Consider the following 16,543-nt stretch of genomic DNA (forward strand, 5'->3'; position numbering starts at 1 on the left):
ACTACCAACTTCAAACCAAGAAGATGGTATATCGAAAGAAGAGTTTGATAAAATACGGAACGAATTAACTGAATTGCGGAACTTAGTAAACACATTCGTGCATGCACAGGTGAGCACCCCACATATGTTTAGTTGATATCAGTTAACCCTATTTTGGAATTTTTTGACCCTAATTTGAATTTATATTCAGGCTTCAGAACAAAATCAAAATGAGAATGAAGAGGAAGAGAAAGATGAAGAAGAGGAAAATGCTGAAGAGGAGGAAGATCATGAGGAAGATGAAGAACATGAATAGGAAGATGAAGACAATGACTGAGGGTCAGGATTACAAGTTAGACTATAATTGAGACTATATTTATGGTATTTGTCATATATCGACGTTTGCTCTGTTTAATGGTATTTGCAACTTTTCTTAATTAAGACTAAATTTATGGTTATGCCATATATCGACGTTTACTCTGTTTTGCTAAGTTGGAATTAGGATGGATTATAAAAGGATAACTGCTAGATTATGCATATGTTTTACTACTCTTTTTGGAAGTTGTGAATCTTAGTATGGTACTTAACATATTTTGTCATAAAGTTCGCAAACGCCACATTCTTTTTAAAAAAATTAGAATAAATACGAGATCCATATTAAAAGATTACATTTTTAATAATAGACTATTTTTTTCAAAAGGAATATTGTACGACACTTGCACAATTTTTAAATGAATGCATAATTTTTTAAAATGAATACACAATACTTACATTACTGTATTATACATTATTTATTAAATATTAAAGGAAAGAAATTAAACGGCGTCACATTAAGATCTCGATGCACGAACTCTCTTCTTTAATTCTATTTAACCTCCCTCCCTCCAGAACTGGAATGCGATATATGGCATTTATAGGTAGGGCATCCTAGAAATTTAACTAAGATTTTGTGGGTATTCTCGTATCATTTAAATAAGTTTTTTTTATTATTTTTATTATTTATTTTACTATCAATAAATTTATAATAGCCTTCATCGCTGATGCTATATATTATTACTGGTGTCACAATAAATACTTCGGTGCATTTATCAATTACCGGCATTTCATTGATCAATTTTCAGCATTTGGTAAACGCCGCTAATGCTATATAATTATTACCTACATAACAATATAAACGCTGAAAAACTACTTATTTACCAGTGTAAAATTAATCAATGGCCGACATTTGCTCAAACGAAATAAACTCCAAAACACTCAATACTTTATCGGCATAAACTTTATCAATTGTCGGCGTTTTGTGAAACGCCGCTAATGCTATATATTATTACCGGCGGTATATTAAAGAGGCCGGCAAACACGGTTAATATAACGGCGTATAATTAATAAAATATTGGCGTTTGTATAAACGCCACAAAAAATATATATTATTATCGGCGTAACAATCTAAATGCCAGGAAACTACTAATTTCCCGACGCATAATTGCTATCTTGGCGACGTTGTTATAAATGCCGCTAAACCTATACATTATTACCGGCGTAAAAATGTAAACGCCGAGAATCTCAATAATTTACCGGCGGAAATATTAAGTGTCGGTAAAATTTTATATCTACCGGCGCATAAACAAACGCCACGGATATAAACGCCGCCAATTTTGCTTTTTTTTGTAGTGTACTCTGGAGGATCCTTCTTATCAGAATTAATTTTTTATTCCTCATTGTATATATTGTATTTGTTTGTTTTGTTTTTCTTTCTTTTGTTTTTTTTTTTTTTGTGTCTTTTAACTTTGACAGAAATCTACTCCTTGTGTGCACTCGAGTATCTCAGGTGAATTCTTTCCTCTCTGTTTAATCATTTTCGTCTCAATATATGTTCTACAGTGTTTATCTTGCTCCAATTCATGCCTGTATAGCATACATCATCGAACATTCAATTGCCGAACATTGAGGACAATGTCACATTTAGTTGGGGGGAGGGTTTTCTATTGAAATGTGTTAGTAAAAAAAAAAAATTGTGAGGTGCATTGAAACATAAATGATTAACACACACTTCTGGCATTTTTGTGAAATTTGAGTATCTTGGTGGAGTAGTTGAGCGGAACTATTTTGTGAATATTTATTTTCAACCTTAAGCATAGAACATGACTTATGATGCATCATATTTAGTTGAGGAGTGACTTGAAACACCGGGATGCGATATTTACAAAAATGAGAATTAGTATGATTTATATAGAATGAAGGGCAAGTTTTGAAAGAACATTTTGCACATGCTTACACTTGTAGTGCTCCTCATTAATGTTCATTGATTTAAAACAGGAGAAGTAAACTGCAGGACTACCGAGCCTTATGAAAAAAAAAAAAAAAAGAAAGAAATTAAAAAAAAATCATGTAATTTTTCCAGAATAAAGGGCTAGAAACAGTTACCCAAAACTTTGGGGGTTGAGTGTTCAACCTTTAAATAGAGTTGGCGTGAAAACTGCTAGTCCCTTAGGCTTTGAGGTAGTTAGAATCAATAATGATTAATCTTAAGGTTGAAAAAATCCTATGATAAATCATGCTTATTAGTGAGGAACACACAGAGGTTTAGCCACACACATATATCCGAGTTCTGAGACATTTGCCCCAATTCTATGTGAACAGTTATTGAGACTTTCCTTGTGGATACAATTCCTGGTGTTGAGTGTCACGAATCAATTTTTTGTGAGAATTCAGAATCATGTTTAATTATTTTTGTTTGAATTTCGAGCTTTATGCAATTTTCATCTCAAATAATTTTCACTATTTTGCTAAGGATTAGCAAAAAGCTAGTTGGGGGGTGCGATTGAGCTGAAATATTGCATGTTTTAGCTATTTAAAACCAATGTATTTTAAATTCTTCGTGACACTATTATTAGTTTTAGATGGAAAAATGGTTAATAAGCATAAATACGAATTGTGATTTTTAATTGATTAATATCATGTTTATGCTTATTTTTATAACTATAATTTAATTGGACAATATTTCCTCACAAATATAATATATTTTTTATAATCTATTTTTTTATTTATTTTTTAGTGTTATTTTTATTTACTTATTTTTAGCTCAAATAAAATTCACATGGATTCAGTTAGAACTTTTGACCAAAAGTGCATATTAATTGAGAGGAACAAAGAGAAGAAATGAAGAAGTGTACTTGGGCAGGTGACATGGTATTCGGATCAACCGGCAACTGGTCTGAATCGCCGCAGGTCAGTGGATTGAGCCTCTCCGGGCTAGTTTCATTAACAGATACATAGTGCCTAACATCAGTGTCACTCTCGTCTTCTACTTCAATAGTGTCAGACTCATCATCATCATCAATGTAATCCTCATGCAAGTCTGAGTTTTTTTGGTGAATATTGTAAACATTCCTATTGGTTATCTTGTGTACCGCGTGCCAGCTTCCCCCCCAATTCGGGTCCTTGATGTAAAATACTTGCAACGTTTGGCATGCAAGGGCGAAAGGCTCATCTTTATACCATTGCCGGTTGGTATTAACACTCGTGAAGTGGTCCCCAACATGTATCCCCCTTCTTGTATTACTAATGCCCCACCAATCACATTTAAACATGAAACACTTACACCAACCCATGTAGCGTAATTCTATGATATCTTGCAACACACCATAAAAGTCAACAGGCAATCCTTGATGTTCACAATGAACAACAACCCCACTATTTTGGGTGCGGCAAATCCCTTCGAGCTGGTGTGAAACCGAATTCCATTCATTATACAGCCGGCATAGGATGCGACAAGTGGATCTGGACCACACGCTAATGCAAATATGTCATCGGTCACAGTGGGGGGACTCATTGCATGCAACTCGGCAATCTAGCATCGACGCATTGTTTCTATCAATAAGGGTATTATCGAAAGTCTTAAGTTATTATAAAGGGATATTCCTGTATATGAAAAAGAGAAATCTTACGCGCGTTCTGAACCATGTTGGGAATTGAATTTGGTGCCTACGCTCAAAGTTACTTGGGTCCTCTTCTTTCATCTTGTTAAGGTGATCCCTACACCATAGTTAAAAACCAGAACATTAAAACATTATCCAATCACAAATACACAAAAAGTCAGTGCTGAAATGGACAACGAGGGAGGACTTACTCTAAATAGTCCTCAATCTCCAGACAATTATTAAGGACGTACCACGTGGCCTTGGCCAACAGAGAGTCATCTAATTTTGCCATTCTTGCTGCCCCTAGTGGGCGCACCTTTTGAGAAAAAACCGATAAACTTGGCTCCATGGGGCCCAGCCCAACTGTGTCAGTGTTTCGTTCCTCTCGATTATGTCTAGTCTCGATATCATTAAGGTACATGGAGCAAAATGTCAGGCACTCGACATGCAAATATGCCTCAGTAATTGAGCCTTCTGGACGGGCTCTGTTGCGGACATACTGTTTGAACTTACCCATATACCTCTCGAAAGGGTACATCCACCTATACTGGACAGGTCCTGCTAGCAAAGCCTCATCTGGTAGATGAATAGCGAGATGCACCATGATATCGAAAAATGCAGGTGGAAATATCATTTCCAGTTTGCAAAGAATGATGGGAATATTAGCTTGAAGCTGTTTCAAGACTGTTATGTCGAGTGCTCGTGAACATAATTCTTTGAAAAACGAACTCAACTCTAATAAACATCGACGCACATCAGGTCGTAGGTACCCACCAATAACAATCGGCAACAAATATTGCATGAAGATATGACAATCATGGCTCTTCATTCCCATTATTTTTCCTTCAGTAACGTTGACACACCGGGCAATATTTGAGGCAAAGCTATCAAGAAATTTAACTTCTGATAAGCGGGCACAAAAACTCCTTCGCTCAGTGACGTTTAACATGTAACAAGCAAGACTCATAGAAGTTTGATTACCATCATGTTGTAAATGTAATTCTTTCCTTAGTCCAAGATCTTCCAAATCCCTACGCGCTGCAGCGGTGTCCTTACTTTTGCCTTCAATATTCACCAATGTTCCCAAAACATTATCACAAATATTTTTCTCAATATGCATGACGTCTAAGTTATGTCGCAATCCCAAGTCTAACCAGTACGGAAGTTCAAAGAAGATACTCTTCTTGGTCCAATTCAGTTCATTGGGCGCACGTTTTCTCTTCTTTGATGATTTACCAAACTGCACATTCGAGACCTCATGTAATTGCTCCATTAATGCTTGTCCCTCCAAAATATTCGGTTGCAGACGGTGTTCCTCCTTACCATTAAAAGCTGACTTTTTCCTTCTCCAACTGTGATCTCGCACCAACCACCAACGATGGCCCATATAACAATATTTCCGGCCATGCACAAGCCAAAGTGAATCTGTTTCAGAGGTACATGTAAGGCATGCCAACTTATCCTTCATGCTCCAACCAGAAAGATTAGCGTATGCAGGAAAGTCATTAATGGTCCAAAGTAATGCTGCCCTTAATTGAAACGATTCTCGCTTGTAAGCGTCATATGTATGAATTCCCTCTTCCCATAATTCAGTCAACTCATCTATTAAGGGACGCAAGAACACGTCAATATCATTTCCCGGTGCCTTTGGTCCAGGGATTAATAATGACATCATAACGTATGGATCTTTCATGCATAACCAAGGGGGTAAGTTGTAAGGCACAAGTAGTACTGGCCAAATGTTGTACAGTTTGCTCATATTATTGAATGGGTTGAACCCATCACTCGCTAGACCAAGTCTGACATTACGAGGATCCTAGGCAAACAAAGCATGTTTGTCATCGAAGTCTTTCCATACACTAGAATCAGCTGGATGTCTCATGAAGTTAGGATCAACAACACGCTCTTTTGCATGCCATCTCATGGATTGGGTAGTCTTCTTTGACATAAATAGCCTTTGCAACCACAGCTTCAAAGGAAAATATCGGAAGATCTTTTGGGGTATCCTCTGTTGGTTAGATGGAATTGAGGCCCACCTAGATGCATTACATTTAGGGCAGTGATCTTTATCAGCATGCTCTTTCCAAAACAAGGCACAATCATTTGGGCATGCATGTATTTTTGTGTAACTAAAACCCAAACCCTGCTGTAGGCGGCGAGCATCGTGGTATGAGGCAAGAAACAGTGCATGAGGAAATGCCGCTTGCAAAAGCTTTATAACCATGCCAAAAGACTTCACAGTCCAACCACCAACTGTCTTTATGTGAAGCAACTTCACTATGAATGATAGCTTTGAGAAGTTTGTGCAGCTTGGATAAAGTGGTTTTCTTGCATTGTCTAGCAACTCTTCGAAGGTGGGGGTGTATTGGATCATCATAGGTGTGTCGTGAAGGCCCTCCATCAAATTCAATTCTGTTCTACCAGGATTGTCCATAAAGGACCCCACACGGATGTCATTTAACATCTCGTCTACATCATCAATGTAGTCATTGTCGTTATAGGCAGGAGGAACTTCTTCTTCCGAATCTCTGGCATCAGAGAAAGTTTCCTCCTCGCCATGGAATATCGATGCCGTATAAGAGGGATCAATACCTACGATGAACAAGTGATCCTAAACCACTGCAATGGGATGGAAAGTACCATTTCGGCATCTCCTACATGGACACCTAAGGCAGTCTCTACCGGGGGCATGAGCCTTCGCCATATCTATGAAGTGTTTAACGCCTTCAGCATAATCGCTGTAACGCAATATATCTTCAATATGCATCCAAGCCTTATCCATCTGGTTGAGTGAGAAGGAAATGTACAAGTTAACAAGGGTATGAGGAAATTCTTGTTACACAGTGGACATAAAGGAAGTTTGTAATGGTTTATTGCGAAACAAGTTGAAGGAAACAAGCATTATAAATCGAAGGAAATAAGTTGTTTCAATGTCGTGGATTGATCGACAATCGTCCATAGGGATTTATAACTGTCATGAACTGTTATTGAATGTGGGCATAAACCTTCATCATTGAACAATCATGACATTTGATATGGTTGTTTGAAAGGGCGGTGTCATATGACCTGGGAAGTCTAGTTATGAATTTAGGGGGTCATTTTAGCTGATGATATAACCTAGAATATTTGGCCCACTATTTCCCTATTATTGTGAACTGGGCTAAGGTAAATTTGTTCTTCATGTAGTGAAAAAGAGAGACGGGAATGTCAATGAATACAACAGATATAGCCTTTAGTGTAGTAATTACCAAACGCCACATGTATATATATAACATTCATATATATATACAAATATGTATGTATATGTATGACAATTAAAAGAGAAGTAAGAGTAGATCTATGAATAACTATAGATCATGAAATCAATTAAGAGAAGCCGAGTCTAGCTTTGTAGTGTACATCATATTATTGATCATGGCAAGCTATATGCAGTTGCTTAATAAGTTTTAAGCAACTTGCATGTGCAAGTAGTGAATAACCAATGTTTATTCACAGCCATATTTAGACGTATTAAAATATTCAACAAGAGATGATAATTCCCAAGGGGCTCTTAAGTGTGCTTTGAGAACCAAATTAAATAACAATCGAAAACCAGTTAGGGAAATTGGTTTTCATTGCAGATTCTGAGAAGCCCAATCTGAATAGAAAGTTTATACCAGTAAAATAGACTTAATATCTCTATTTTTTTCCAGTTTTATAGTAATCAAAATTAAGTTTTTAACTAGGCAATACATAAAGTCCATGATATCACAATGGTGGTAAAAGAGGGTTTGTTCACAGATGGATAGTTGAATTTCAGGACTATCACTGCTTGGGAAGTGATAGGGTTCAACAGAAACACCAAAAAGTATAGTTTTGGAGGCTGTATAGACACATAAAAAGACCCTTGTAGATGATATGCAAATGAGCAACGCAACCCATATACATTTCATAAACTTACATCAACACCTAGTGCGTTTACATGTCAACCAGAATACATTAATCTCAGCTTCAAGGGGCTTTAAACTTAGATTTAAGTTTTCACATAGTTTCAGATTTAGATATTGAGACCTTGTATAGGCTTGTATAGCATGTTAAAATCAGTCTTCCATTCCTACAAATATAACACCCAAGGACACAGCAACCATAATGGACTAGTGGTAAGCATATTATTCCTGCCAAGAATAGGGTGATGATTTAATTGGGACTGGCGATAGCTATGACATAGGCAATAGGTTGATATCCAACAGTGTGTAATCGACGGTATGACTATGGAAAAGTCAAGTTAATAACAATGTTAAATCAACTAATAATCGTGGGTAAATTGCAGGTGAACTATACTTCATCATAATTATCGTCACATACACTAAATTTTGATAAGTCAACCAAAAACACATGATTTCGGCCATATTGATGACATCTAGAATTATTAGCATGATTTATTGGGCAATTCAAAAGCAGTTATAGAGTTCTGCAAAGTGCAAAACAGAAAATCTAGATGAAATGGCTAAAAATTCTGCAATAATTTCAGGGCCACTTAAATATTTGATGGAGACAAATATAAACCTCTGACAGTTTGGTTCATGAAGGGGAACTTTGGATGTGAAGTACATGGACTAGCATACTAAGGTAAGGGACCATTTTACCATTTCAACCTAAAAACTAAGCACAAAATAATAACAAATTCCTGGAAGTCATTCACAAAATCTCTATGCAACCATAGAGATAATATAACCAACCCCACCAGCATCCTGCATTGCACAACCAGACTTGTGCAATTAGGACTGACCAAGTGAAAAATTTTGACATTCAATAACTTTGTAACTAGAAATCAGTGCCTTTATTTCACCCATGACTCCCAGGTAATGAATATAACCATGTCCACAAGATATCACACTATCCAACGTCGATGGTTGAAGTGATGATTTCCACTGCTTAGTTTAAACACATATTGATACTTGACTGATAAAGTATCAATATGCTCATATTGATGATGATAAACAATATATGGTTTAGTTTATGAAATGCAACATAGTCAAAAAAATGAAAAATTGAGAATAAAAGAGTGCATATATGGCATAGATAAATCAGCAATACATTAGTTTTAAAAACAATCAGCAAAGGTGCAGGATATGATACTCACCGTTGTGTTGTGTTTTTAAAGAGGAATGGCTACAGCAACACCCTGTAAAGCCAAAAAAGTTCAGGCATTAAATCACAACCCAAGAATATTTGAGTGCAGACCAAGTTGGAAAGACAGCAACATGCTATGTCAAAACTCAGTTAACAATCCAATCAGTTGTAGCTGAATTTAGGTTAATATCATGTGTAACGAAAAAAGTTATAAGTGAGATGGATAAAATGATAACTACTTTCAGATGCCTGAGATGCAATTAGTTAAAGAGCCGTCAGTTTTGGCAATGTACAGTTTTGTAAGTGATATCCAAAACTTCAATTAGGAGATGAATTAAGAGAGTGGTCAGTGCTAGCGATAGTGGGATACAGTTTTCTTGGCCAGCAGAAAGGTCATTCATGATAAAGTGTAGAACAAATAACATTTTAACTATGCAACAAAAATGTGATAATAATTGGCATAGACCAATCTAATGACGATATTAAATTGGATACCCCAACTGAGAGCAGTAACCAAACGTATCACTAACATAAATGTTTTATGTTAGAGGAGCCTACTAAGTAAAAAATCTATAAACAACTGTGGTTCATGGAGCAATAATAGGAGGCATATATTGCTATGGACAACTGTAATTCATTAATTCCCACAAAATTGTGGCCAATTATGAATGATACCAGAACAGTTAGTCGAATACACTCAAATTCTGAAGGTACATCAGACAGTATTGAAGAACCTTTAGAATAACATAAAACCGGTACATTACAAACAATCAAATATAAGCAGATGAGATAGAGAATATAGAACTGAGTTCGGAATTATGTAAATTAACATAGTGTTGCTTACCTGCTGTATAAAGTGGTTGAAAAAAATATTTTGCTAACCAAAACTAGGTCTTTGTATTTTCAGATTTTTAAACCCAAAAATTTGTAGCATACCACATGGTTAATAGGGAAAAGAGTTATCATAAATAGGATAGAATCACATTAAGTTAGTCCAACGCCCTTTTTTCACTATCCCCCAAGAAAAAAATGACAAAGACAATCATATGCATGCACATAGACATTTTTGCTATAACAAAATCTGAAGAGATTACAAACATGATGACAACCATAAATATTGTTATACTTCTATGCAATATATAAAGGAAACATGCATGAAAAAGCTAGTTATTTACAGTTATAATCGATAATTAGTACATGGCCATAATTAATACACAATCATGTGCATATTCGAACAACCCAATGTCATACCCTTATATTGCCAAACACCGAGCCAAGACCACAGTATATAGTCTACAGTTAACATTTAATATATATATATATATATTATATCAATGTATATACATGGACAGCCATTAATGATGGTGACAGGCTGGCAAACGGCATATAAGGTTTATCAATATTGAAAGTTACAGCAAAGATAATGTACAGGCCATGGTGGGGAATGGATGTTCCTTGGTAAATGAGACAAAATTCAGCTGCATCAGTTAACATGCATGGTTGACAAATACCATGTGTAGATACCAATAAGATCACACAGGCTTATGATTTTTACCAAGACCAACAGACATTCATGAGCATCTACAGATGTCGTGTTGCTAAATGTTCGATTAAACTCATCTGCATGCATGTTTTCCAGCTTGGCAATGAAGCTGGACGTAATGTAAAAGCAGAGATGAGGAAGCTCACCTAATATAGGCTATGGAAATTCAGTTTCCTTTTGATTAAAAGAGTGAATGATTGGGACTATTTGGATGAAAAGAGGCAAGATTCATCAAGTGTGGCACAATTGGAAATTCACAATATGGAAAGACATGGAGGCTCATTGCCTCCCAACTCAAAGAAATATGCACTGTTTTATATAGAACTTGATACTCTGTAAAATTACACAACCAGCTTTCAACTAAAATGCAATAAATTAAACAGGTTATTGTGGTCTAAATATCATACCCAGATGATGTTAGACAGCATTATAAACCTTGTTTGGCATATGTGCCTACCTGTTTTCTCAATTAATGGACTATTCAGGTTGCTGGGAGCACAGTAAACGTTTGACTATGGGATACTGCTGGTAATTAGTAAAAAGTAATGGTACAAATGATTCTTTCCATCAGCCTAGCTAGCAAATTCTCTGTAGTTGACATAACATATATTATTAAATACATAGTTGGGTTTACACAGGGCTGAAATACTTATTCGAACATTTAAACTTTGAGTAACAAGGGTCTACACTGTTTTCTTTCTGGCCGAAATACTCATGGGAAAAAGTCAGATAAGCCACTATATCTAAGAAGGTTTCCCATTTAAAACCCAAAATGGGTAAAAATTGTGTTCTAGACCTGAATTTTTCCATTCTGTGCATTATGATTAAAGTTCTCAATTAAGATCTCAGTGGAGTAATTAGAAGTGATAGATTTCTAGGCTAAATAAACATGCACAAAAAACTGACCTGAGGCATTACACCCGGAAAACTGTATAGATATAGTCCATGTTGGAACCAACTTGTCCCACCTATTACATATACACATATAGCCACAAATATATGTGTATATATAATAATATATATATGTATATGTAATAAAAAACATGTTATTGCACTTAATGTAAACATGCAGGGTAATTTGGATCAACATCCCTATAGATCTAAGGGAAGACAATGACAATATTTTTTCTCATCCAGTTTATGCATCAGTCTCAACTACTCCTACCAATCTCAATATCTATACATGTTTCTAGCTCCAAAAACTTCATTAATTTGCTAATTAATGAAGTTTTCATCGTCTGTAACAAGGAATTCATGAGGAATTTAGGGAAAAAACTGGCCTTCGCAGGGTGAAGACCTCGAGAAGGCTACCGCAGCAGGTGTTTACATAGATTGAGAAATTTAGGACAACTAGGGAATATTTACCACAATTAATTAGCTGATCATGATGGGTTGTTCGAACACGTTTCTAGCATGCGGATAGATCTAGCTAAAAAAAAAAGGTAATCTAATTTTCGATTTGGCATGAAACCTCGGCCTAATTATGTCTATTTGGGGCTAAACAAATACAATTAAAAATTGTGAAGATGAAATCGGGCTCAATCACCAAAGATACTTTAACACAGAGAAGAGTCAGAAATAGGCAAGGGATTTACCAAGGGGAGAGGGAGAGATGCTCGATTTCAAGAAGAGACATAAACGCCCTACTCATTACTGGCATCAACTGGCAGTAGTGAGGAACGTATCGGCAACTGTGGGTAGCTCATGGACGCCGAAGGGGGGCGGCGCAAGGAAACCACCGTCGATTGTATGGACAATCTGAGAGTATTCAACCTTCCACCAAAAATCGCAGGTCCCAACTCGACGTGTATGTGGTAAACGAAGGAGCAACACACTAACCGTGTGAAAAATTTTTGTTTAATGGCCACTGCTCTAAAAGGTAATTTGCAAAACCTTTTAACACGACAGAGAACTCGTCGTTGAAGGCAACTGTTTGACACGGTTTAATGCTTGCCGCACGGAATCTCGTGACATTTCATTAATTTTATTGCGTTGATGATTCTTTGTGCCATAAGCCATCTATCCCCCACCAGTGGTTGTCATGGGAAGGAAAATCGTGGCTAAATTCGAAATTTCTTGTAGTGAGATAATCATGCAGATTTGGCCGTTATAAACCAAGTACTTTTTTCTTTTTTGGTAAAATTGAATTAAATATTTTATTGCTAATTGTTTTTTAGAGATAAAATATGTTGTCCCAATATATTTTTTGGTAAAAACAAATTAGTGAAAAAACGTTATTTTTCCCTATATATAACAACTAACAAGTTTGATATTGAAAAAACAATAATAAAATATTTAAATGGGGCCACCGCTAGGTACTGAAGGCTTCCAAACTAGGAAGAATATTATTCACAAACAATTTTGGTGACTATAATGGTACGTAATTATTATCAGTTGGGACTATTTATCCTACTAGTAGTTTCTAGGGAATTGATTCACAAGATTGATTCACAACAAAATCAACAAAATAATAGGTGTAGAGAGAGAGAGAGAGAGAGAGAGAGAGAGAGAGAGAGAGAGAGAATGGCGCCATTTGCTGAAACTAGAAATGGTGGAGAGGGATGGCTGGAGTCTGGGCTCGCTACTGCTGGATGTTGGATTTGGAGGGGCTCGAGAAGATGAGCCACTGCCATCACACACAGAGAAATAGACAGAGAGAGAGAGAGATAAAATTGAAGAAGAAGAAGAGAAGATGCATGGGGAGGATTAAACCTAAACTAAAACGTCACCATTTGGTATATTAAACGAAATGATGTCGTTTCAGACTTCAGTTTAATTGTTTTTCTAAACAGTTTCTATAAAATGATATTGTTTCACGTAAATATATATAATTATATTGGTCAGTTCATCAGTTTGAACCGGGTTTAACCAGGACCAAACCGGACTAGTGTCAATTTGTTTAAATTCCCACCGCATCCCAACCGATTCTCCACCAGTTCCAACTAGTTCATTACTCTGACGACCAGTTCCAATTGGTGCCTGCTGGTTCTATCAGCTCCCATTCACCTCTATTAATGATTCGATCTGTGCATTTGTGGTTTGGAAGGAATGTTAACAAAAAACAAAACATTAAGCATGAGTACCGACGAAGCCTTTCCTTATTGCTATATATATCCATATATATACACACACGCACGTATATAGAGAGCATAAGTAATATTGAATTCAGTTATTAATAAGTGCTGTGAACTTTTTTGGAAAAGATAAAAGTTCACCCTTAAAAAATGAAAAAGAGACTTCCAAATGTGCACCTAAAATATGCATCCTCGTGATTATTAGTAAATTTATACATTTTTTTTTTTCTTAATTGTTAAAAATGTTTAAAAAATGTTTGAAAGAAAATGAAAAAAATGAAAAAAAAAAGTGCAGTTGCATTAGGGGGCATATTTGGGATGGCACATATGGGAGTCATCCTAGTATTGTTCTTAAAAAATTAATTTCTTTACCTAGTCTTATATTTATTTACTATTTTTAAAATAAATGTTAAGAACTTATAGAATTTAAAACTATAAATATCATTTATCTACTTATATATATAGCATTATATTTTATCAGACTCATATATGTGAATGCATCATGTACATGTAGCTTGAATGGGAATGTATATAATGATCAAGTACTACTAGATTAATTAACCGTCGTAAAAAAGCAACGTGTTTTGTACTTGTTCCTCAGAGAATTTGCGACTTTAGTGGCACGTTTAAAATCATGATCAGCATGCAGTACGTAGTACGTACTGATGATCACGATGATTTATGCAAAATTTCCAGCACGTCACAATAGAATAATGTTAACGTCATTATTATAATTTAAAAAAAAATTATTTTTTTATATAAATTTTGTATTTATTTATTTTTTTAAAATAATCATACGATATTTACGTATTTACAATTTCTAATTATCAATTTTCGTCAAAATAAGGTCTCGTTGTAATATATATGTAAAAAGAAAATGCAAATAATTAAGGTATATATATATATCGCACTAATATTCTTGATCATGATCATGTCCCAATACTTAAAAGAAACCGTTTATTAAAAAAACAAATATTAAATAGATCCGAAAAGTGAGACAAACAAAACCTTTTGAATACAAGGTCAACGTACGCAAAGGTGGCTACCAAGAATTTGTTCTTCATCATCATGAAGTATTCAATTTCGATGAAAGAAGGGAACAAAAACCAAAATCCCAAGAAACCAGCTTTTAACAGATCGAGAAGATCAAAACCAGATGGAGAAAAGTCTTTACAAAAAGAGACAAACAAACATATGGTGACGGATCGATCGATCATAAATCAACAATATATATAATTTTATAAAATATTAATAGAACATCTTCACCAACGAAGTACATAAGTACCATAACATGACACCGACATTAAGATCTTTCAAAAACCCTAGGATCAGCTTCGAGTTAGCTAGATTGCTTCATAAGCATGTAAAGTACAGCTACTTGCATTGAACAGAGGCAGTTTTCTCAAAAGCTCGAGCATTCTACACCCTAGCTGCAAATGCACTCAACAGTTCAGGGTACTGGAAGAAGTCATCCATTAACATAGATTCCGGCCCACCAACCTGGTGAAGGTTCACCGCCGGCATCTCGTAACTGAAAGGCACCTCCACCGCTTGAGTCATGCCAAAAAGCTCGCTTCTGACCCCGCCTAGATTCTCAAGCTGATGTGGAACCCCCTGGTAGTCAAAAGAGAAGCCAAGATGCTCGTTGTTTATCCCCCTTTTCATCTCATCCAATGATTGAGGAATAGACATGTCAGAAATCTGCGGCGGAAGAGAATCAAAGGTGCAAGTCTGGGTTTTTGGAGATTCACACTTCTTGGTTGATGGTTTTGGGAAAAACTCATGAATAATCTCTTCCAATAGACCTGAGTCTGAGGACTCTTCGGAAATGAACTCAAAGTCATGAATTTGTTGAGCGGTTGTTCTATTGGAAACCACAGTACTGTTATGACTGATCATGTTGTTGTCAATGGGTGGAAGACACATGGAAGAACTTACGAAAGTTTGAGAGATATTTGGATTACTAGACTGATTCAACAAAGAACAGTCGGAGAAGGCACTAGCAGAAGAAGAAGAGCCATTGATGTACGGAAGCTGTTCATGATCAAGACCCTGAGGCTGAGGGGGTGAGACCAAGGATGGGTTCAAAGAAGAACTAAGTAAATCACGAAGGAGCAACATGTTCAGAGAACTATTACTCTGTGCTGCAGACCGAGGAAAGTGATCACCATCACGAGGGTTAGAGAAAGCTGACCAACCTGAAGCGGCACCAAACTGATGACGGTTTTCTGGGATCTTAACAGGCAGCCGAGATTGTCTGGTGAAGTTAAATGGAGCGAGGAACGTATCGGTTGCAGACGGAGGCGGCGGAGGCGGGTAAAAGAAGTTGGTCCGAGCCTTGAGTCCTCGCAGGTCTCGAGCGGCGAGGTCGTAGGCGCAGGCGGCTTCTTCAGCGGTGTCGAACGTACCGAGCCAGCGGCGCTCCTTGGACTTGGGGTCTCTAATCTCGGCTGCATAACGGCCCCACGGCCTCCTGCGAACTCCACGATATCTCATTGTGCCACCGGGTTGATCTCTCAAGGACCTCTTGTTGGTGGTGGTGGTGTTTCCTGCGGTCGCAATGGCGGTGCACTTCTTACGGAGGTCAGAGGTATTTGGCTCCCGCGAGTGGGTTAGCCGATTTAGCCGCCCGAAATCGTCTTTCATTTCTGTACGACTGAACGTACGTTTGTGGAAAGATAATTGTTGCCGAAGGAGAATGATCCGATCAACGAATCAACGATCCCAAAATATTACCAAAGGGCTTAGTTCCTTACATCGAGGCCTCTGCGGGTGTATTTATAGTTGCATTAAGAAATAAAGAAGCAACTACATTAATCACGGGGGCCCCCAACGCCCACAAAATAATAATTATAAGAATAAAAAAACGACGAGATGTGGAAATTAGTTCATATTTGATTGATTAAATACATGATTAA

At 36.6% G+C, this 16,543-nt stretch overlaps 2 protein-coding genes across 2 annotated transcripts; both read right to left on the reverse strand.

Moving 5' to 3' along the window:
* Positions 1-1,122: 1,122 nt before the first annotated feature.
* Positions 1,123-5,568, reverse strand: LOC122312687. The gene is made up of 4 exons (XM_043127348.1): positions 4,106-5,568; positions 3,924-4,011; positions 3,150-3,698; positions 1,123-1,137 (listed from the first exon to the last, which is right to left on the reverse strand). Exons 1-4 carry the CDS (start codon positions 5,566-5,568, stop codon positions 1,123-1,125), a joined length of 2,115 nt encoding a protein of 704 aa, XP_042983282.1.
* Positions 5,569-15,044: 9,476 nt separating this feature from the next.
* LOC122312688 (ethylene-responsive transcription factor ESR2-like) lies at positions 15,045-16,271 on the reverse strand. The gene has a single exon (XM_043127349.1). The coding sequence runs from the start codon at positions 16,269-16,271 to the stop codon at positions 15,045-15,047; it is 1,227 nt and encodes a 408-aa protein (XP_042983283.1).
* Between the last annotated feature and the right edge of the window lie 272 nt (positions 16,272-16,543).

The sequence above is a fragment of the Carya illinoinensis genome, chromosome 6 (assembly GCF_018687715.1).
Source record: "Carya illinoinensis cultivar Pawnee chromosome 6, C.illinoinensisPawnee_v1, whole genome shotgun sequence".
In the NCBI taxonomy this organism is placed as follows: Eukaryota; Viridiplantae; Streptophyta; class Magnoliopsida; order Fagales; family Juglandaceae; genus Carya; species Carya illinoinensis.